Genomic DNA, 23,479 nt, shown 5'->3' on the forward strand with positions numbered 1-23,479 from the left:
ATCCAAAGCAGAAAGGAGATCTGAGCCAAGTGCTGGGTTGGACCCAACCCCAGGGACTACAGCAAGGTCCAAACTCTGCCCTGTTTGGTCCACTCTTAAGAGGCCACTTGTCTTCAGGAAGGAGGACAACAGAAGGAGGCTGAGTGACTTACCCAGCATCGGAACTGTTCCCGCAGAGTAAAGGCTCCAGCATGCCAGGCACTATGTAAAAATTTGCTAGACAAGTAGAAAGACGCAGAAAAAGAAGAGGCTGACTTAAGTGAACAAGGTGAACAAGAGAATTTACACCAGCCCTAAGCAGCCCTCCAGACCCTCCCCTGACAACAGCAGAAGCCACCAGGAAACCCTTTCCCGTGGATGCTTTCCTTGATTTATTTATTTTTATTGGAAAGGTAGATTTACGGAGAGGAGAGACAAAGATCTTCTGTCCACTGGGTCACTTCCCAAATCGCTGCAATGATTGGAGCTGAGCCAGTCCAAAACCAGGAGCCAGGAGCTTTTTCAGGTCTCCCACACGAGTGCAGGATCCCAAGGCTTTGGGCCGTCTTCCACTGCTCTCCCAGAACACAAGAAGCAGGGAGCAGGACGGGAAGTGGAGCAGCTGGGACTAGAACCAGCGCCCACATGGGATCCCAGTGCTTGGAGGTGGAGGATTAGGCAATGAGCCATTGCGCTGGGCCCAGTGGATGCTTTCCTAGAGATGGTTCCCTCTTCACAGTGCGACCACTTCAGCACTCCGTTGTGATGCTCTCCCCCTGGGACTCCCACTGTTCAAGGCCAAGGTCTGCTGCTTTCCACCAAGGGGGCCCTAAGGTTATTCTAGTTCTGCAGCCCTTGGTACAACGTGACCCTTGAAAACTGCTAAGTCTTGTTTCTTGGGGCTATTGTAGAACTCCTTGAGGTCACTACTCAGCATGTCTGTCCCTTGCTGCCCCGGGCCCTGGAATCCCCTTTGCCACATATCCTCACAGTACCTTTACCGACCTACTTCCTCAGCAGTGATGGGTGCTGACACTACCAACTTCCCTTCCCTCTGCTATTGGGGACACCACAGCACCCCACTTTGCTGAGCGGGAAACCCAAGTACTCTCATTCAAGAATTTCAGGATGAAAACTCTTCAACTGGTTCCAGGTTGTAGGTGCCTGAGTAACAGCCTGTCTCCCTAGCCTGGGTGAATGGGTGATGAAGGCTGCAATAGCATTAAGAATGAATGCATTTGGGGCCCAGTGCGGTAGTGTAGTGGCAAAGGTCTTGCATGCACCGAGATCCCATATGGGCACCGGTTCTAATCCTGGCAGTCCTGCTTCCCATCCAGCTCCCTGCTGTGGCTTGGGAAAGCAGTTGAGGACGGCTCAAAGCTTTGGGACCCTGCACTCACGTGGGAGACCCGGAAGAGGCTCTGGGCTCCTGGCTTTGGATTGGCTCAGCTCTGGCTCTTGTGGCTGCTTGGGAAGTGAATCATCAGATAGATCTTTCTCTCTGTCTCTCCTCTCTGTATATCTGACTTTCTAATCAGAATAAATAAATCTTTTTTAAAAAATGGTGTTCATTCATTCTAGTTCTTCCTCTCTGTCTCTCTTCCTGTCTTTTTATTTGACTTTGCAATAAAAACAAAAATCTTTATAAAAAAAAAGAATGCATTTTGGAGATGACACTGTGGCGTTGTGTGTAAAGATGTTACTTGTACCATTTACATTCCATATGGGCACTGGGTCCAGTCCCAGCTGCTCTACCTTCCAGTCAACCTTCTGTTAATGGACTGGGAAAGCAGCAGAGGATGGCCAAGCGCTTGGGCCCTTGAATTCACATAGGAGACCCAGAAGAAGCTCCTGGCTTCCAGCTTCCCTTCAGCCATTGTGGCCATTTGAGAATGAATCAATGCATGAAAGATGTGCCTCTGTCTCTCCCTCTATGGAACTCTGCCTTTCAAATAAATACATAAAATTCCCCTCCTTTTTTTTTTTTTTTAAAGAATGCTTGCATTCCACAGGAACACTCAGAATTAAGTTTAACCCTGGGAACTCAAGTCCTGGGTGGGAAAAGGCTCTGCTTTCCTCAGGCTTCCAAGCTTCAATTGTGAAGTGGAACCTAGGAGTCGGTGCCAAGAGTGGGGGCTCCCCCACCCCATGCCAATGGGGTGCCATGTGTAGAGGCTCAGTCCTTGCTGTTGATGCCCAATGACTTTGCGCTGCACTGGGTGGCCAAGGGCTAAGTCAGTGTGGCTCCCCGGCAGAGCAGGGCCACCTACTCTTATTATTGATATACTCTTCCCAGTCGAAGCCTTTCGTGCCGTTCTCCAGGTAGCTCTCGTTGAAGTTGATGGGCCACACGACGCACTTGTTGCGCAGGTTGCCCATGAACAGCTGAAGGCCGATCAAGGCGAACACACTGAGGCAGAACACCGTAAGGATCATCACGTCTGACAGCTTCTTCACGGACTGGATGAGAGCGCCCACGATGGTCTTCAAGCCTGTAGAAACAGCCCCCAACCCGGGAGCGTGTCACCCCATGGCCCGCCCCTGACCCTGGGCCCCACCGCCTCCCTCCTGGCTGCTGGCTCCCGCTCCTCGCCACGGCGCCACCCAGGAGACGGGGCCGCTGGCTCCTTACCCCCATGAGCAGAGTGACCAACTTCCTGGTGTCAGCAATCCCCAAGAGGCCCAGGAGAGCTCCTTCTATGGCCCCGTGGCGCCTGTCTTTCTTGTCTGACTACTTGCTACTTTCCAGGGGGAGCCAAGCTCTTCCTTGCCTCACAGCCTGGACTGCGCCATTTCCCCCACCTGCACTGTTCCCTTCCACTCATGTTCCACCTGCCTAACAGGTGCTCAGTCTTAGGGAGGGGTCAGTTTAAACACTACTTTATCCAGGAAGCCCTCCTGGACTTCACAGCAATCCTCCTTCCCCTCCTGTCAGCAATCACTCAGAGAAGTCGCCATGCTTCCTCTGGGGCATTAATCACAACTGAGACTGATTTCCTAGGATCTTTCTGTTCACAGCTATCCCATCCCGCAGCAGGTGCTCAGGAAACATTTGTTGAAGAAACAAATAGAAAAACCAGGGATTAGGGACGCCTCTAGTTTTTGGAAGAGAACACTCGGGGGTTGAAAGCCAACAGAAAGTGAGAAGGTACAGCAAGAGCCATGGAAACGCCACTTACAAATCCGGCATTCGCAGCTCGTCTTTCCATTAAAGAACACGTCCTGCTCACTACCATGACTTTCATTCTGTCCCTCTTCCATTTAAGGCTTACTTGTGAGCTGTTGGCTTCGACTTGAAATCTGAAGGAAGGCCTTGTCATTGCACAAACAGCGATGCTGAGACACGGGAAACACGGTCGTGGCAGGCAGCTTCGTTTTCTTTGGATCAGAACACATCCACATGGGGCTCTCCTGGGCATGCCCAGACACGAGGCTATCCACAGGATTTGGCTAATAGACCACGGGGCCATCCCAGAGGCCAAAGCACTCCACCTAGCCAACACGGGGTCTCAGGACACCAGACGTCCATGCCCCATCCACTGGTGACAGTGAGAAACTCCAGGGACCCTGACCCTGGCCTTGAAGATGCAAGTGGGTAGAAAACAATCACTCGTTTTGGCCAAGTTTAAAGTCACTGACATGTGGGATCCCAGCGATGTGCCTCCCTTCTAGGAAACTCAGTGTTTCATTTTTGACAAGTGGGAATAATGACTGTTAGGGCTGCTGTGACCCAAGAAGACATCTCACGCAACACGTGGTGCAGAGGGAATGCCTCGGATGCTAACCACTGCTGTCTGAGTTCATCTACTGAAAGAGAGTTACAGCACCAACCACACCAGGTTCCTGTGAGGTCTAAGCAAGGTAACGAGCGTGGAACATTTCACATGGGCCTGGCACACGATGGGGGCTGTGGGCCATCACTTGCACACATCACAGTGCCCTCCTCTAAGGACGAGCGGCTGGGGCCTAACATCACACGGATCCTCACTGCATGATCTACAGGTGTGGTGGATGTGGCTCCCTCGAGCAAATGCTAGAAGCACTCAAAGACTTTGCAAAACTGAGTGCAAAAGAACTTTCTCCATGAGCCCAGCAGTGGCCGTGGATGCTGTGCCTAGCCCAGGGCCTGGGCACAAAGCAGGCACTTTCAGGAATTTGACGGGAGTAAGTGAATGAGAAATCTCTGCTTAAGCAGAGGGTACGAGGGGGAAGTACACCAGAGTCCAGGGTCAGTTAGACTCTGGGGATTAGGGAATCTAACTGATCAGAATGAGCATGCAGAGGCCGCTGCTGCCTAGTGGGTGGGCCCTCCAGGGAGGCTGCAGTCATGGCAGGGACAAAGAAGAGCTTGCGTGAGCCCCGGGAAGCAAGGTGCTTCCAGCAGGACTCCCACTCTCCTTCCCAGGGCTGGGCAGAGAGTGCACCGGTGAGGGAGACAGAGGGCAAGGACCTGGACCCTGGCACAGCCTCAGAGACAGGCCACTGGGTTCAGAAGGAGTTTCAAGCCACTGTTCCCACTCATGTTCCCAGCGGCAGCAGGGCGGGGAACACAGGCCTGCCTGGCAGTGGGAAGTTACTGGATGCCAGCTCTGGACAGCTGACCTAAAGCCACGTCCTTTCCTACAAGAGTTAACGTGGAATGAGAGAGGGGGAGCCTACATGGGAATAGTAGGCAAAGGCGAAGACACAAGGAAGGACTTCGAGGCAAAAAAGGGAAGGAGACAGCATTCCCGCTCCCTACAGCAACCCAACCAGCGGGTTCCCTGAATTGCTCGTTTCTGCTGAGCTGTGACCAGAGATGCTCTATCCATCCCTTCTCTGATGCCCACAAACAGCTGGTTTCACAGCTCTCCACACGTCACTGCTCACAGCCTCTGGAAACAAGAGGCCAGGGAGCTAAAAAAAAAACCCCAAAATCAAACCAAAACAAAACAAAAAATCCTTCGAGTGAGACTGAGATCGTCTTGTGGGTGAAGAGCTCCTTTGGCTCTCCTCAAGTTCAAGTGGAACTATTGTTGGTGTGGGTGTTCAGATGTTAAGCAAGACTAACACTGAGCATGACCATGGAAATCGCATACTTTCCAAAATTCTCACCCAGATCCCCAAGAGACATGGAGGAGAAAGAAGGGTGATGCAGCTTGAGGCCTGCAGCGACGGAAGGCACACGATCCCACGGCATCAGGAGCTGTAGGCGGGCCCTGGACTCCACACTGCTTGCTGTCTGCCAAGACCGCATCTTCCCTCCATGAAGGTCAATATTCGCTGACACCAGTGCCAGCTGATGGAGAAGATGCTAACTGGCGGAGGGGACGCTATCTCTGCATTTCTTGAAGCTCGGGACCTACAGCTCTATTGGTGATGGCTGTCCAACCCAGGAAACACAGCCAGGCCAAGGCTCTTTCTCCACAGATCGAGAAAGGCAAGAAGTTGCTGGTGGAATTTCTGGCCCACGGGGGCTGGTGAGAATGCAGGGTGCCACGGTTCTGGCTGGGAAGAGAAGCGGACTTGCTTCTCCTGGCTCCTAGCACTACATACCAGGACTGGCAGGCTCTTGACAACCAATGATCCCAAACAGAGCAGAATGCTCCTCCAAATGACTCCTACACACAGCAGTGTGCAACAGACAAAGTGGGGGCAAATTGGACAGCACAAACTCTTGGAAAAGGCGAGCACCAACTAGCACTGGTGTGCAAGTTTTATGTGTCTGAGCACAGCAGTTAGAAGGTTGGTTCTGGGGGGACAGTCTAAGGGATTTTGAGGTGCAGATGAGATAATGGCCACAGCATCCCAACCTATGTTAAGTCCAAAGGCACCTCTGGGTCCCTGACCCCTTCCAGAATGCCCACCAATTTCCCCGGACAAACCAACAAAACCGACTTATGTGACATGGCCAAGAGGTGAGCCATGCTCATCGGGGCCAAAAACTTCCACTGCTGTGATGGCCAGGTTTTACATGGAGCGAACTTGCATGCCCTGAGTGACAGTTAAAGCTGACAAATGGAAGTGGTTTGAAGCAACACGAGCTGATCCCTCTATCAGCTGTATATTGGAACGGGCCCCTGTGGCAGTCACAGGGAGTTCTGAACCAAAGCACAGGCTCAGGAAAGGCTGCCAGGGCCTGGCTGGGTACAGACACGTCCTAGGGGCAGGGTGATGCCTGTCAACCTTTCTGCTGCCCACACAAGCATCTGGCGACAGTTCTGGAAGGTTCTTCAGACTAAAAGCGGTCTGGGAGGACTGTGGGGGCTGTGGATTTATTTGCTGCAGACCAGATTGCTATCACAGAGTGGATCTGGCTCTCAGAGGTGTGTTGGGGGTGGGAGGAGCTGCAACTCGCCAGTGCTGGTCCACTTGGACCCAACTGTTCAATTTCAGTTATCTTCCCCGAGAGGCAACGCGAGAGAAGCAGGCACCAAAGGGGCACGACCATCAGCAAGACGCTTAAAAAAGAAGAAGCCACGTGTCTGCATAGCATCCCCAAATCCCTTTGTCACTCAGCGGATGTGGGCGAGTTCATCGTCCATACTTCCCGTGAGTCTGCTTCCTATGGACACGGGGGTGGGAACAAGAAGGCTGGGTCATTGTGTCTGCTTTCTATCTGATCCTACGGTTGGCAGTGAGAGTACCGATGCTAAGGAGAGAGAGCAGATCTCAGAAGGATCAAGAAACTAGAATGCCCAGAGAATGAAACGGTGCGAAAGCCGGGCTGCCGAGCAGTGAGAGACAGTGCTTTGGAAGGAGCCGTTGTTTAGATGTTGACAGTGAGGAGGCAAGGACAAGGGAGGTTCTCCCAACCCATCCTGCATGGGGTCTTCAACAAGTTCATGGAAAATGAGCATTCTGAAACACCTGTGTGGATTTCAAAAAAATTTTCTGCACCAAAATAAATTTACTTTAAGGCAATTGTTGTTGATTTTAAGACTTATTAATTTGAAAGAGAGAGTGTGAGCATATCTCTTTACCAGTTCACTCCTCAAATGGCCATAACAGCCAGGCCTGGGTGACGCTGACACCAAGAGCCTGGAACTCCATCAGGGTTTCCCACAGGGACGGCACAAAGATTACTGCCATTCCAAGGCTCATTAGCAAGGAGCTGGATTGGAAACAGAGCAGCCAGGACCCAAACTGGCACTGTGAGGAAGGATGCTGGCACTGCAAGCACTGACCTTATCCACTGTGCCATAATACTGGCTCTGATTTTACTCAGAGAGAGAGAGAGACAGAGAGAGAATGCCCATCTATTGTCTCACTTCCCAAATTCCCACCACAGGTGAGTCTGGGACAGAGCCCAGGTTAGGAGATAGGAACTCAATCTGGCAGTCTCATCATGGTGGCAGGGACCTAACCCCCTATCCTAACCAGTGGCTTCACTGCTAAGCCAAAGGCCCACCTCTAAAGGCATCTTCTCTCACCAGTCTTTGTCATCCTCCTCCCTCCATCTTTACACCACCAGGTGCCAGCCCCGGAAGGCCTGGGACCCCTTCACTGAGATTCCTTGTCTATCTCTGGGTGTATCAGTCCTGCGGGATAGCAGCACCGCATGCCGAAGGTGAGACTTCTACAGGCCCACTGGGAAGTTCATTTTGGCTCCGAGTTCTGGATAAAGAATGACAAAGAAGGTTTCGTGGCATAAATGGCTTTAGATGGAGTCCCTTCATGTCAAGTTGAACCCTGCCAAGTGCATTGTTAAAGCTGGGAACCAAGCAGGCAATAAGTGACAGCTCCCCGCCACTGATGCGACCCAGAAGAAGATGATGGTGCTCACCTAGGGGGACGGCAACTCTGCCCTACAACCCACACGACAGACATTTCCAAGCCAGTGATGGCCCCGGATCCCCCGACTCATCCCAGGGTGCTCCTGCAGGAGGAGGGCTGGGTAACAGGCCAAGAGGAACAAGCAAATGACCAGAGGGTTTGGGGCTTCCCTGGGGTAAGAGAGGGAGATGCAGGGTGGGATCTTCTCTTACTAACTCCAACAGGGAGAAAGGGGAACAAGATGACCGGAGCCGGAAGTCCCACTTGACTCTGTGGCCAGTCAGATCCACCACTCCCCCGCCATCATCTCCAGTATTGGCTTTACTGTCCCGAACGTTCTCTTCTGTCCCAGCCAGCCTGCAAAGGCATGCTCAGTTTGGGGGACTGAGGGGATGTCTCTAAAAATAGCAATTTGGAAATCTCCAAACTGCCAAGCTGATGTCTACATCCTGGTCCAAGCCCTTTGTCTGGGTGTCAGTGGCTCCTGCAGAAAGACAGCTGCCACCATGGGCCTGTGTGCACTGTGTTGGATGCTCACATGAGCACTACTGCAGGATGAAGGGTGAAGGATGTGACACCAGTCTGTTATGCCGCAGGGATGCTGGGGGCCGAGGTAAACCACGTACGTGGAGAGCGCGATGCGAGCCCTGAGCCAGGCTCCAGAGAGCATCTGCTGCCCTAGTTAGTGAAATGAATGCAGCTTTCCAATTTAATTCTGGAGAAGTTTTGAGTTCGCAACAGCATAAAGAGACAGATGCCCTGCAGAGTGCGCTGGGGGAAGTGAGTGCGACACACAGGATCGCAGTGACAAGAGGCCACAAGGCAGTGTCTAGAGCAGCGATTAAGGTGCATCTCATACAGGAGAGCGGTGCCTGGGTTCGAGTCCTACCCCCGCTTCTAACACAACTTCCTGTTAATGCATCCTGGGCGGGGGAGGGGGCGGCACAGGAGATGGGTCAAATATTTGGGTCACTGTCACCCACAGGGGATGCCTGGATGGAGTTCCAAGCTCCTGCCCAAGCTCCCTGATTTGGCCTGGTCCAACCCCAGCTACTATGGGTAACTGGGGAGAGAACCAGCGGATGGATGGGAGAGATTCTCTCTCTTTGAAATTAAAAACATAAAAATTAAAAGGGGCTAGAGGAGAGATGAAATGAATCACCCAAGGAAAGACTTGGCACTCTGGAGGGCTCAGAAGGTTAAGGTCAAGGACTAGGAGCTGCCCGGGGCTGCCTGGAAAAGTGGCTGGGGTTTGTCTTGAATAGGCATCAGAGGGCTGGCGTCAAGATTTTGGTAAGTCAGTACTGTAGTTTGCCTGGAGAGATACTTTCTACCTGACACATGCCCTCTGGTTGGTAAGGAGTCAGCTATAGTTGTTGAAAAGAAAGACATCCTCTTCAGGGGAACCCTAATTTATCAGCCCACTCCACGGGCCACCCGTCATTTGCTACATAGATAATGCAAAGGGGAAAAGACAAAGATTCCCAAGTCAACCACCAAGGGAAGAGCCACGGATGTGGCACCTGCGTGGACAGCCTGGTCTCTGGCAGTGATGGAGGTGGGGTGGGGGAGCCCTCTGGGAAGGACCACCCCGCCTCCCTGCACCAAACACAGCATGAGCCCAGCGAGCAACCATGACATCCGGGCCTCAGCAAGGCACTTGGGCCGCACCTGAGACGAACCACAATGCTTTCCTTCCAGATTTCAAGCCTGGCCTTTGCAAAGAAGAGGATTCCCCAGGTACAATGATTTCAAGAACCTGAACCTGGGGGTCCCAGGCTGGGTTTCAGAGTAGGGATTAGACGGTGGTCTATGAACTTTCCTCTGATTCTTAAAACTTTGCAACGGGGCAGAACCACCGGGTTTGCTCAACCAGGACCTTGAAGAACGAGGCAAAAAACTTTACAGTGACTGTCCACCAGCTACCTCTCAACCTGCCTGATGGATTCCTCTTGCTGCCCTTCAAGTCTCTGTTGATTCTGCTTGCTCATGCCTTCGGCTGTGTCTTACCTGGGATTTTAACAGCACCCACATAAGCTTTCACCGGGCTTCCTGTGTGGCTTGGATGCCTGTATGCATGTGTAAGAGAGTTCTCCTGGTGCTTACACACATGGGTAGGGCATGAGAGATTACTCGAGTTTAGACCACTAACTCCACGCGCTTATGCTTTTGTCTATATTGTGTGGGACCATTTCACTGCGTAAGTCCCCTCTGAGATTAAATAACTCCATTAGATACAGTAACAGTGGAAGCATCATTCATTGCAAAACATCCCATCAGCAAATCATGCTCTGGAAGCCTAGATGTCCCAAGCGATGGAGTGATGGGTGAATGTGAAAATCACTGTAATTCCATGAGGGCAGGAAGCAAAGGATTTACAGAGCGAGAGACAGCTGGCTCTGTGGGGTTTTTTTTGTCTTCAGATTGGTACAACTCAGGTGACTGTTAAGCGCGTGCTTTTTCAGAAGCAGGGATGGAAGGCGGCTGGCCCGCATGCCTGGGCCAGTGCCACCCAAGCTGTGCACAGAGCCCGGGGCCATTCCACAGGACTCTGCCTCCCACAGGGTGGGGGAAACAGCATGCAGTTTCACACGGCCAGGTCAGCTATGGCCACGCCTGTTTCGAATGTGGTGCACCCATGAGCAGAGGAGGAGGGGGAAGAAGGGGAGGCGCAGAGGCGGCAAGGGCAGTCTCGGGCGGGAATCGGCTCACCTGGAATTACAGAGATAGTTTTCAAAGCTCGGAGAACCCTGAATGTTCTCAGCGCTGAGACATTGCCCAGGTCCACAAACTCTGTCACATATCTGCAGTGAGGGAGGTCACACGCAGACACCAATGACAAACACAGACACGGACACAGACGACCAGAAGAAGAACACGATGGAAACGAAACAAAACCACGAAAACAAAACCACAGCGAAAACAAAAAAGTACAATACGGTCACGTCAGGGCCCTAACCCAACACCTAACAGTAGCCCCGGGCTGTCTTACCTGGGATTACCGAAATAGTTTTCAAAGCCCTCAGTACCCTGAAAGTGCGCAGAGCTGAAACATTGCCTAGGTTTACAAACTCTGTTATATACCTGCAGAATCAAACCAAAGTTAACTTGTAATGGGACCACAGGGCGAGGCTCTCCTGATGGGGGAAAGAAAGGGTCGTCTTACACAAGCTATGAGGTCACTCTTTTTTTTTTTTTCTTAGCTTGCAAAAGCCAAATTTCATAATGCAAATATTTAAGGAACATTTCTTTTTTTTTTTTTTCCTTTTTCTTCTTCTTCTTCCCTTGGTGTTGGGAAAGAGAATTTCAAATTATAGTTGGAAAGCACTGGTAGGACCAGGGCGTTCCAGGGTTTGGTCTCAGGCCAGTGACAAGCTGATTCCAGATTAGAAAGACTTCACCGACAGTCCCTTATGCCCTTGGAGCAAAAATGAAGGCCAGGAGCTATCAGGGAGCTTATATCTCCAAGTTTTGCATATGGTTTCTTAGAAGAGGGAGACAGTTTTCTGCGGCGGGAGCCCCAGAGAATAGAGCACATTCGGGCGGCTTCCTAATTGACAATGCCAAATAAATAAATAATAAACCCAACCGTCTGCTTCTCTTACTTCTCCAAGAGCTGTGTGCAAACGCTGGCAGGCGTGTCTACGGGCGGCAGGTTAGCCTGTGACTCGCCAAAGCAAGGGCTCACGAAGTCCAGCTCGTGGGAGCGGGGCGAGGCCTGTGGAGTGCTCGATTTATCACCAGCTCCGTGCCTAGCGAGGGCGCTTACATTTCAAAGGAGCCCGGGTGTGTACTCCTGGTGCTGGAGAGCTAGCAAATGCCTTTGTACCGGGAAACACAAAGTTCCCATTTCTCAGATCTGCTGTGTACCAATCACCCGCGTTTCTCAGCTGGAAGACACCTTTTGAGCCGATGCACAAACCCAATCACAGGCACACATATTTTTTCTCAAACACACCTTCACGTGCACACACACACACACACACACACACACACACACCCCCTATGCACCACCACCTGCATCACACCCCCAAGCCACAAAACACTTTCCCACCCTGGAGATAAAAATAAGCCAGCCTGCTCATGATTCCAGCATCAGTTGAGTTTCCCAAAGTAAAACACTTGCATTGCCCCAACTGCCCAAGTCACCCAAAGTGGCTGGCACAGCAGCACGGGGGTGACACTTGTCCCCCCATGCGGTTTGATGTTCTAGTCCATCACCCTTGCGCCAAGCGCCTGTCGGATACCTTGGCTCATGTTTTGATTTTCAGATGTGTTCTGAGGTTGGCCTCACCCAGCCAGCCTCATAAAATTAACATGCAATTTTTTCAGCTGAAGGCTGATACCTAAAAAAAAAAAAATCAAGTCTTCACAGAGGCACTACCCGCCCCACTTCCCCGTGACGGGTATGCAGGCTTTGGCTGCTGCTCGAAGTAGGCACCCATGGGAATCACTCCCCATCTTCCCTGTGTGCAAACTCACACGCACACACCCAGTGGCACGACCACATGCACACAGCCCACTTGCAGAGCGGCAGCAGCAGAGGAAGCAACGAACTTACGCCATCATGATGACGCTGAAGTCCAGCCAGTTCCACGGATCCCGTAAGAAGGTGAAGCCGTCGATGCAGAAGCCTCTGGCGATGATCTTCACTAGTGACTCAAACGTGTAAATCCCTGTGAACGTGTACCTGTCGGAGACACGCGTGGGCATGAGGTGCGATTGGAACACCCTGGGGAGACTGAAGGCTGGCTGGAACTGTGGCTCCCGCGCACAGAGGTGGGCAGAGGACACAACAGCTGCTGCAGGGAGGAGGTGGCGGGGGGCACAGGTGTGGGAGTAGATGTGCTGTGGGTGCAGGTGCCACCTGCTCTCAGCACACACAACCCAAGATCTCAGGCCCCAGGAAATCACTGGGCACTGCAAAGAGGTGGGGGTGGGCAGCGGCAGATGCCCCAAGAGGTAAGAGTGTGTTCAGTCTTAGGGGAGGCAAAAAGCAACAGAAGAGAGGTCCAGGCGGTGTGGGTGGGTGGGCGTGCAGTGGGGCCACGGCTCCAGGAAGGGCAGGGATAGCGGCAGGTGAGCAGTGTCTTGTGGAGCAGGCTTCCCTTTCTGGAGGGCACTCCTAGGGCCACTTCTGAGCCCCACATGCATCCTAGTCCTCCCACCACCCCCCACTGTGTTATCAAGGGCAGCAGGGATGGATCACTTTCCCTTTGTGGCTAAAGCCCGTGGCAGAGCAAGATTCAGTGACACAGGAGCAGATCAAGAAAGCAAGCAAACTACTTACTCCACGTTCTTGGACCATTCAGGAGGGTTACTAAAAGTCATAAATACACAGTTGGTCAAAATAGTGCACATAATGATCATGCTAAACACTGTGGAGGGAAGAGTCAAGGCAGCAATTTGCAGAGAGCTCTGGCCTGGCCGGAGGGGACACCCCTGCTTCCCCTGGGACTCAGGAACCTGGGGGCAGGTGGAGAAAGGCCAAGGGGCAACAGGGAAGGCCACATGTGCACCCCTCCTGATGACCAGGAGCCTGAGTGCAGGGACGCCAGGGCAGCCTCTCTGCTTGGCTTCAGATCCCGCTCGTTGCCACTTCCCACCTGACCTGCGGAGGGCGCCACGGGTACCTCCACCTGTGCACTTGGGCCATCAGAAAACCTCCCACTCCAACAGCCTCCTGATTCCTCGGGTGAGAGGATAAATTAATCCTAGACCATCAGCACTCCTGTGTGGTTGCACTAATGAGCTCACATCACGAATTACTGGCAAATCTGCGTGTAATTAGTGGTTTGCTCCCCTCCGCCCCTTCCGCTTCTAACAGAGCAGAACTGTCACCGGGGAGAGGAGGGCTCCAGGCAACGTGCCATGGAGGAACTGACTGTGCCAAGTCCGTCTGGTGGGGGGTCCCGTGGACCCCTGAGAAGCAGGCAGCGTGACAAAGAGCTCACGCTCTCCTCGAGCGCCCAGCGATGCTGATGGACAGCACAGCACTTTACTGCCGTTTCCGCTCCTCCTGGGATCCTTCTCAGCCTTCCCTGTGATGTCTGTCTGCTGAGAAAAAAAAAAAAAAACCCTCTGGGGCTGCGGGAGTGACTCAGACCGTGCCGCAACGCACCTGTTGCTCCGTCTTCCTGGCTAACGGCACTCATTGTCTACCCTACGCGTGGGGTTTTAGGAAGGGATATCGTTCTTGCGGCTGGGTTTGTCTTCAGCGACCAAGAACATGATCTTTAGAACGAGAAAGGGAAAAGCACTTGCATCTTCTGATCCAGCCGAAAGCAAAGAGGGCTACTCTGAACTACGGATTTCTTTACCTACCCTGGCCTTCGTAACCGCAGAATTTTGAAGCAGGTTGTGGAATCCTAAGTAAATGTGGCCAAAACTTACTAAATTAAGATACGGTCTTCTCTGAAGCACAGTACTGTTCAATACCAACTATTGGAGTTTAAAAGTTGCTCTACAGGGCCCGGTGCCACATCCTAGTGGCTAAAGTCCTCTCCTTGTGTGCACCGGGATCCCATATGGGCACTGGTTTGTGTCTTTGCTGCTCTCCTTCCCATCCAGCTCCCTGCCTGTTGCCTGGGAAAGTAGCAGAGGATGGCCCAAAGCTTTAGGATCTTGCACCCGTGTGGGAGACCCAGAAGAAGCTCCTGGCTTCAGACTGGCTCAGCACCAACCGTTGCAGCCGCTTGGGGAGTAACCCGGTGGATGGAAGATCTTTCTCTCTGTTTCTCCTTCACTCTGTGGATGTGACTTCCCAATTTTTAAGTTGCTATACAAAGTCGCTAAGGCCATCACATACCATTTTCGTATGTCGTATGTACTTCTATTAATAAGATACAAAAGGCCGAACAGGAACAAATGGGCGAAGTTCTGTAACAGTAACAGAAAAGCTTCATGCTGGTCTGAACCTGGTGCCTACACTGCTTCGTCTACACTGCTTCGCTAAGGAGGCTCTTCCTTCTGGAACCTCTCTTGGGACATTTTCAAGCCCACACCTCAAGGTATCCAAACACTTCCAGGCAATTCCCTGAGGCATTCATTCTACTCCTAGGCACTCGGGGATGTAGCTTTCAGCAGTTTCAATACTGTATCTTAATACAGGAACTAGCTGGACCCTCTGTCATGGCGAGAATCACTTAAAAAAAAAAGTTACGACTTCAATGAAAGGTTGCTTTCTTCTCATCCCTCATAATGATACCAGTAAAAATCCCAGATTCCCACAGCACACATCCCACGAGGAAAAGAACTTGCTGAAGCTCCACTTGGGGAATCTGGCAGGAGCTGGCTCTTAACACGTCTCACTGGTAGAAGCAGCAAGCACACTACTTACAAAGCAAATAAACAAAACAACAAAACTCCACCCACTGATCTGGGAGGCACGGACCCGCCACCATCACTCCACTCACTGCACATCTGCAGAAAAGGATATGAATGTATCAAAATTTTAATAGCTATTCTTCTTATCAGGTTAAAAGGGCTTAAAATGTACAAGGCAGGCGTGGCACTAAATCTGAAGAGAGTTTTTCCTCTGTTTAATACTACAAAGGTCTGTGGAGAAAGAAAAAGAGAGAAACCATTAAACATGGCCAGGAATCACCAGAAGAAACCACATCTTTTTTTTTTTTTTCAGGGAAGAAACAAACTCAAAAGTACTTAACATTTTTTTTACTGCCCAATCTGTGTTTTAAGGCAGGAAACTTAAGACAAGGCCATTTCTTCGTCTCCCACCTCCCACCCATGCCCAGCTCCAGGTTATACAAACCAAGGGTTCCTGGTCTGAAAATCCAAACCCTGACACAGTCCAGAATCTGAAGTTTTCTGCTATTCAGAAAGTGCTCAAATTCAGATCATTCTAGATTTCAGATTAGGGGTGCTCACCTGGAGAGGATTTCCCATATCTGAAAACCCTGACATTGGAAACATTGCTGGCCCCAAGCAGGTTGGATAAGAGACATTCAAACTGGTGTTAGGAGCTGGCACCATCCTAGCCGTGCTACAGAAGAAACTTGGTGCTTCTAGAAGCAAGTCCCTGGATGCCACCTGAGTTATCCTTCTGGACAAGATACAGGAGTTCACTAAGAGATGCTGACTGAGCACCTTGGGGTGTGTGTGTGTGTGTGTGTGTGTGTGTGTGTTTGGTGTGTGTGTGTGTGTGTGTGTGCGCGCGACAGTAACAAGGCAATGCTGGCCCGGCAGCTTAGTGTCTTCATAGGGAAAGCAGACAGCAAACGAACCACATCATGGGGGAAGTCAATGGTGAAATCCAGAAACTGCTAAGGGCTACGGAGAGAATACGGAGACTGCTCAGGTGAGGGGCTGGCTGGGCAGACACGGGCACAGTTCGAAATATAGTTTTGAGCAGACTTTCTGCAAGAGGGATGGTTCTTCACTCAGCCTGCCCAGCCTGGTGGTTAAGATGCTCCACCTTCAGCCTCACTGAAAATCACCCCAGTCACACATCCAAGGGGATCTTCCCACACAGCCGCACTAGCTCCTGTCCCCGGAACAGGTCAGTGTGCTGCTGAACTTCAGCCTTGGTTCACATGTTTTATCTTACTCAGAATGAATGTCTTGCTCTGCAAATTGGGTTCAGTTATTATTATTTTTAAGCATCTATGTCCAGTCTCGTGCCAAGAAAACTGTTCTTCCAGGGAAGACATACATGTGACCTGATTTTTCAGATGCAGCAAAGGACAACTTTCAGAAAACAACAAGAGCAGAGGGATAGCAGCAGGGAGAGTCAGAAAGCTGACAGGTGCTCACAGGGTAGCTAATATTTGGAAGAGGGCTTAAAGGGATCAAGGGAAGGGCCGGTGCTGCACCAGAGAGGAGCCACCATTTGCAATGCCAGCATCCTGTATCAGAGCGTGGGTTCAAGTCCTGGCTGCTCAGCTTCCAACCCAAGCTTCCTACTAATGCACGGGAGGCATGGAAGATGGCGCAAGTGCCTGCACTGCTTACCCACCACATGTGAGACCTGAATGGAGTTCAGGGTTCTGGCCTGGCCCAGCCCAGGCTATTGCAACTATTTGGGAGAGTGAATCAGCAGATGGAAGATCTCTCTCTCTCTGCCATTCAGCCTTTCAAATAAACATGTAAGTGAATCTTTTTTTTTTTTTAAGGCAAAAAGGGGATAAAGAGAACTCAGTTGGGCAGATAAAGCGGGATGAGATGGCAAGAATGCATCTAAGTTCAGCTTGTTCTCAGGCAACCGGCCAGGACTTCCATGCTGATGAAGAACAAGGTGGGTAAGCAGTGCAGGAGACTGTACTGCTGGAGGGAGTGCATAAGGCCCTTGGTTTGTGCCTGTCCAAGGGGACAGCCCACGGATGCCCTGTGGGAGGGACAGAGCCAATGGCCAAATGCCTACCACTTTGAGTCACTTGTTATTGTTCCAACTCAGAGCCATGTATGTTCATAATCGTATTTCAAAGGCTCGTAAGATTAAGTTCCATCCCGCCAGCCAATGAGAACCTCTGCTGCCAGGTGTTTTGCATATCCTTCCAGAAAATTTCCATGTAAATACAAGCACACAGATAGATCCTTAAAAAGTCTCTTCTCTCTCTCTCTCTCTCGCTTTTTTTTTTTCCTCTCATGGGATTGTACTATAAATATTCTTCTGCACCTTGCATTAAAAAGATGAAATCCCACAAAGAAAAGCCCAGAACCAGATGGCTCCACTGATGAATCCCATTAAATGTTAAAGGAAGAATTAATAGCTCCCCCCACCCCAAATAGAGAAGCAAAGGGAATATATTCCAGTTTGTTCTGTAAGACCAGTATTACCTGGATACAAAGCCAGGCACAGACATCAGCGGAAAACATTGATTCTCACACCCTTTCTGAACGTGGGGACATCGAAGTGCTACTAAAAATGCCAGCAAGTTGAATCCAGCGACATCGTAAAAGGACACTACACTACGACCAAGAGGGACATCCCAGAAATGCAGAGGCAGGCCAGATGTGAGGATCCGCTAACAGAACACAGCAGACTCCTAAAACAACGCAGGAGCACCACAAGACCACCCTGCTGGATGCAGGGAAGCATCTGGTGAAACCAACGATTGTGCCGACCCCCAAGCCCATCTAGTCTCTCATGTGCCACTCTGACGGGGAGGGGTTCGGGTGACCTAGTGGCTAGATCGCCTTGTGGAAGGGAGAAAGGAGCCCCTGGAGAACACTATGTTAAGACAGCCACTCAGCAATGGGAGGACTGGCTCAGGTCCTGGGGCCCTCAACCCACCACGCCAGGTCTTTCCAAGAACACCCACCCGCCTAGGGAGGCATTTCCTCTTAGAAAGTCTGTGCCTGCAATGCCTGGCATACAGCAGGAACTCAATAAGTGTTCATGGATCAGCTGATGAAAAAATGCTTGTACGAGGTCAAGCAGAGGAGGAGAGAGACACCAGGAAACGGGACTCTGTGTTGTGGCTGATGTGAAACTGGGCAACCAACAGTGAGAATCGGCTCAATGTGGGGGGACCCTCCATCCTAAGGGGAGCCCCATGCGGCTTGAAGTGAAACAGACAACTGCGTTCTTCGGAGGCTGGGGGAGGGGTGTGGTGGAGGCAGGGATGGGGAAAGGTTAATCAACACGTGTGAGTGAGAGGCTACGCGGAGGTAGAGTCTGTTGATAATGACAAGGTGCTATGTTTATACACATACAATTTGAAACATTTGAGCGGACAGCTGTGTGCCCTGAACAACGTATACCCTCACCTAAATACCACACACACATGCATAAATATGCACAATTTCTTCCGTATCATTTGAAACAGCTGTAAAAACTATGCTGTTGTAAGTAGAAAGGTGTTCTCCAGGACACTTCAGTGTGCGACACGGAACTTTCACAATCTGTGTAGTAAACACTGCACCTGCCCGTCATTGTCCCTTCTAAATATCGACATCCTAGATCTTCACCAAGTATAAAACCAAGAGTCCTTTTCTCTGCCAAAAGGGGAAAAAAATATATATACCTGAGTCACACTAAACCTCCTGAAATGAAAGGGAGGCCTTCACCCTTGAAATAGCAAGCTGCACTACGTTGTATCACTAAGTATCTTTACAGATAACTTGACAGGCAGTTTTTCATAAATGCATCGTTTTGCATAATGCAAGTTAGAGCTCGGACCTGCACAAATATTCAAAGCTCAACAGCTGGCTGGTGTGGATGCGAGAGGGAGAACGGCAGCTACAGGTATCGGCAGGCTCCTCCGTGAAGGTGCGGGGAGGCATGCTGTGGGCTCCAGAACCCAAGCAGGCCCTGCGGCTGAGACTCAGCTAAGCTACCGTGGAGTATGAGTCCCTTGGGAAGCACTGCACCACATACAGGTGCGATGCAGACCCTTAAATGTCCTGCAAGTTTCACACGCCCAACTGTTGAAGAATATATGAGCTACCCTGAACGCATGGGCTGTGTGCCAACAGATGGCAGCGCTGACCTGGCAACCTGGGAGACACACTGGGGCCTGGTGGTAGCCTGAGAGCCATCTGAGCAGCTCTGCTTAAAAAAAAATGCAAACTCACAAATCCCACCTCCACGAGTGGGCGGGGTGAGGAATGTGCTTGGGTTGGGGGGAGGCGGTTCTGATGGACCAGTCTGCAGGGGGAATCCAGGAATCTGAGCTCCCTGGGGCTGGGGATCACTGGATCACTCCTTCGGCCCTAGGCCAGGTGGGCTCTCTCACCCCTGTTCTAGCTGGCCTAGGGTCTGGTGAGTGTAGGTGGGCAACTAGGTCTCTCCCTGCTCACTGGCTTACTCAACTCCCACAGCACCTGGGATTAAGTACAAGCAAGCAGCACTTTGAAGCAGAGAACCTGTTCTCATTTATCCTTTTGCATTTACATCTTTGTTGAACCCTCCTGAGCGAATTCCGCTTCCCTGGTTGAAGTCCATGGGTCCAGTCCAGGGTCCTTGAGCTGCGCTCTCCCAATGACCCTGCAGTTGCTCCGGCAGGGGGCAGCATGGAGCAGGCCGTGACACTCATGGGATGCCTTGTGGTTTCTCCCAAAGCTGTCCCTCTGTGGCTTTCACCCCTTTGTTCTTGGGTACATGACTGGTGATGGGCTGGCTTTTGTTTTTGAAGCATACGGAATCCGAATGTTGAAGCTATCTGCATGGCTGCTATGTCCCTGAAGTCACTGTTTAGACTGCTGGCACCAGTCCAGAAAGGGTCCTGCAAAGGGCACTATGTGGAATCCCCGGCTCTGCCCACATTTGGGCAGAGGATGCAAGGGCCTTCGGATTTGCAGAACACTTCTTAAGTAACAGTCGCTCAGTGCCCATCATGTCCAATAATTCGTTACCTAATCTGTCTTCAATTAGATATTCGTGAAGTCAATGAGCCAAGAGGGAAGCTGGAATTGGATTGTGGTTTGCTACCCGAGGGGACCCATGGGTTTAGAACAGCCGCCACGGAACGTGTGTGAGCAGCAGGCTCAGCGAGGGTGGTACAATGGCTCCTGACGAGTTGGGGCATGCCATATTCATGCATGGGGCAGGGACCTCAGGAGCTGGGCCTCTCCACCTCCTAGAGGGGGCCTGGGGCTTGGAACACTGGATACAGGAGATCCGGGTGTACAAGACGTCTTTGTGGGGGATCCCGGCTAGGGCTGAAACCATGTGTGAGGGCATCAGGGTCCCACGGGTCAGAAGCTCCTCCAGAAAGCACCTGCCATCCAGCACAGCCCTGGGCAGCTGCCACAGTCACCTGTGGGCAGCTGTAAGGAACACACGGTGGCTCTGAGGCACAGACCACCTCCTAGGAGTCTCTATGGTTGTAACTGGAATTGGTGCTGACTTGGGGCCACTGTGGACCTCACATCTTACTTGCTCTGATCTCTGGAACTCCTCCGTTCATCTTAAGCTGACTTTTGTAGCCTCTAAATCCTTGTCATCCAGAACCCAATACAGAAACTTGTGTTGCCAGCATCCCATATGGGTGCTGGTTCAAGTCCGAGCTGTTCTATTTCTGATCCAGCTCCCTGCTAATGCACCTGGGAAAGCAGCTCTAGCTTAAGTGCTTGGGCCCTTGAACCCATGTGGGAGACCAGGATGGAGTTTCAGACTCCTGGCTTTGGCCTGACCAAGCCCTGGCCTTTGCAGCCATTTGGGGAGTGTATGCAAGATCTTTTTCTGCTTCTCCCACTAACTCTGCCTTTCAAATACGTATTTATTTTTAAAATATCATTCTTCCACATGCATGTAATCTCTTCTAAATTAGGTGGCAGACCAGTTGTCTGCTAATCATGAGTAATCTAGCACTCACGCCTCAGTAAGTAGGTATACAGCTGGTGACAAATAAGTGCCCTTGCATAAGTCTCTTGTTTCAACACAAGGAAACATAACACCGACTCAGATTACAGTGTGGATCTGCAGACTGGGTCCCGCGAGTGGAGCCACAGCCCAGGTTGGGCAGACCCACGGGGTGTGGGACAGCTCCAGCAAAGACAAAACCTGTGTCCTGCTGACCCAGCTGCCCTTACACACAGTGAACCAGGGGTCAGCATCTGGTGCAGTGGTCAAGATTTTCCTTGGGACACCTGTGTCCTGTATTCCAACTCCACTCCTGATGCTGGCTTCCTGCTGAAGCACCACTTGGGAGACCGTGGTTGATGGCTCAAGTACTTTAGGTCCGTGCCAACAGCTCTGGGAGAGCTGGGGGAGCCCCGGATGGAGTTCCTGGTTTCTGGCTTCAGCCTGATCCAACCTCAACCTTTGTGGGCATTCAGGAAGTAAGCCAGCTACAGCTCCATCTCTGAATTTCAAACAAAATGAACTCTTAAAAATTAAACAAAAGAAAGAATGAACTAAAGCAGAACACGGAGACACAGGCAAAATTCTCTTTCCAATGCTTCTACTTTTGCTTGAACTGTAGGGATATTCAGAATCTTCATCTCTGTGGCAGCTTTACCTACTATGCCACAGTAAGGAAAAACAATCCTTGAGGTTGGCGTTGTGGCCCAGTGTATTAAGCTACTTGTGACACTGGCATTGTCTATGGGCACCGGTTCAAGACCCAGCTGCTCCACTCACTCCCTGTTCCTGTTCTCTTCCTGCTACTGCACCTGGAAAACCAGGAGAGGCTGGCCCAAGTGCTTCGGTTCCTGCCACCGCCGTGGGAGATCTGGAAGAAGCTCCTGGCTTCTGTCTGGCCCAGCCCTGGACATTGTGGCTATGTGGGGAGCAAACCAGGGAATGGAGCATGTCTTTCTCTAACTTTCCTTCTTTTTCTTGGTAACTTTGCTTTTCAAATACATTTTTAGTCACTAATCATTTTACTTACGAGCCTTTCAGATCAACATTCAAACTCTGTGAAGAATTTTCCCTCTAGAGGGTACCCTACTATGCTGCCCTCTTGGGCACGTGTCTCACAGCATCCCTAGTCCTGTGTCCGGAAATTGAACCACAGGGGTTAAGTCACTTGCCCAAGACCACACAGCTATTCAGCAGGGATAGTCAAACCTGAGCCATGGCAGGCTGAGCCCAGGCCCTACACTCTCAATTATCACTCCACGTTGTTAGTACCTGAGCTGTGGCCACACAGACGGTGAACAAGGGGCTGGAGCCATCCCAAGGGTGCGGCTCTCCAGGCTTCCAGTGGCACGCTTTGGCCACTAGGTCCGACCCTCTGGCCCATGAAGGGCTTTGATCCACCTAATCCCTTGAACTCCCAATACAGTGCCCTGGAGATCACGGTCTGTTCCCTAAGTTTGTGTGCCTGTCTGTTGGCGGTGTTAGCTTTCCAGGTGTTTCTGCCTGCCCACTTTCACTGGATGTGCCCTTGGGACCTCATTCCCTCCAGCCCACGCTGGACACAGCTGACACCCTTCCTGCCCACATCCTGGCTGCAGGAAGCCGAACCTGGCAGAACGGCAACACGGTGCAAGGTGCACCTGCTTCATTAAGCCAACAAGAGGCTGCTCTCCAAGGCGGAGCAGGTCTGACCCTCCCCCAGGACCATCTGTGTTTGACCCACTTCCCCTCCAGCTAGCCTCTTAAGGTGTTCAGACTGCAGCTGCTCTCGGATGGAGCAAAATACAGGCCTGTTATGCAATCTGTGCTAACTCCCTGATTCACTGAACTTATATTCTCTCTCTCTCAGCACAGAGGCTTGGAGGCCACAGAGGTCTGGATTTAAGACTGTGATCTCAGGCGATTTCTTAAGGTTCGAAGGCTCAGTCCCTTATCGTTAAAGGAGGGACAATGACTGATGGCACCCACTCTACCGAGTGTGGCTATCCCAGAGCATGGACCCAATAAACACCGGGCTGCTGTCACACCCAGCTGCCACTCCTGAGCTTTGGTTCCAAATAGGAGGTGGCCATTAAAAGACTTACATGCACATTAACTGGGATCTACCCACTTGGCACAAGCCAACAAGATGATGGTGTGTCAGCTTGGGGCACCTGTAAGGAAACATGGGTCCTTTGGCACTCTGCAAGGGAGAGGAGATCAGTGGGCACATGCTGGGAGGTGACCTGCCTCTTATGTTCTCTCCCGCTCGCTACCTTGGACATTCACTGCATTCCAGACCTCTCCTTCCGTCTGCACCATCCTTCATCCCTGAACAGCCTACCCTCTCCACTCTGATGGGAGTTGTTGTTGAAACCATACTTTAATATACACTCTAAAATATAATGTGTTTATTCAGAAGGCAGAGTCAGAAATCTTCCATTTGGTGGGTTCACCTCCCACATGCCTGCAACAGCTCGGGCTCAGCTAATCCAAAGCCAG

General features: G+C 51.3%; 1 protein-coding gene across 5 annotated transcripts in view; it reads right to left on the reverse strand.

Moving 5' to 3' along the window:
* Positions 1-23,479, reverse strand: part of LOC121167221 (sodium channel protein type 8 subunit alpha-like) — a 108,332-nt gene that overhangs the window by 74,505 nt on the left and 10,348 nt on the right. For 3 of the 5 annotated variants that reach the window (XM_040996624.1, XM_040996622.1, XM_040996621.1), the window contains exons 2-7: positions 15,173-15,291; positions 13,025-13,114; positions 12,296-12,424; positions 10,447-10,538; positions 2,250-2,471; positions 153-216 (exon numbers count right to left, since the gene is read on the reverse strand). In XM_040996624.1, the coding sequence (XP_040852558.1) occupies positions 153-216; positions 2,250-2,471; positions 10,447-10,538; positions 12,296-12,424; positions 13,025-13,114; positions 15,173-15,291 (716 nt within the window). Of the gene's footprint in view, positions 1-152; positions 217-2,249; positions 2,472-10,446; positions 10,539-10,726; positions 10,819-12,295; positions 12,425-13,024; positions 13,115-15,172; positions 15,292-23,479 lie in introns of all 5 variants that reach the window. The other 2 variants (XM_040996623.1, XM_040996620.1) reach the window with 1 other exon arrangement.

Source organism: Ochotona curzoniae, unplaced genomic scaffold, assembly GCF_017591425.1.
Source record: "Ochotona curzoniae isolate NIBS_2020 unplaced genomic scaffold, NIBS_Ocur_1.0 patch35, whole genome shotgun sequence".
Taxonomy (NCBI): domain Eukaryota; kingdom Metazoa; phylum Chordata; class Mammalia; order Lagomorpha; family Ochotonidae; genus Ochotona; species Ochotona curzoniae.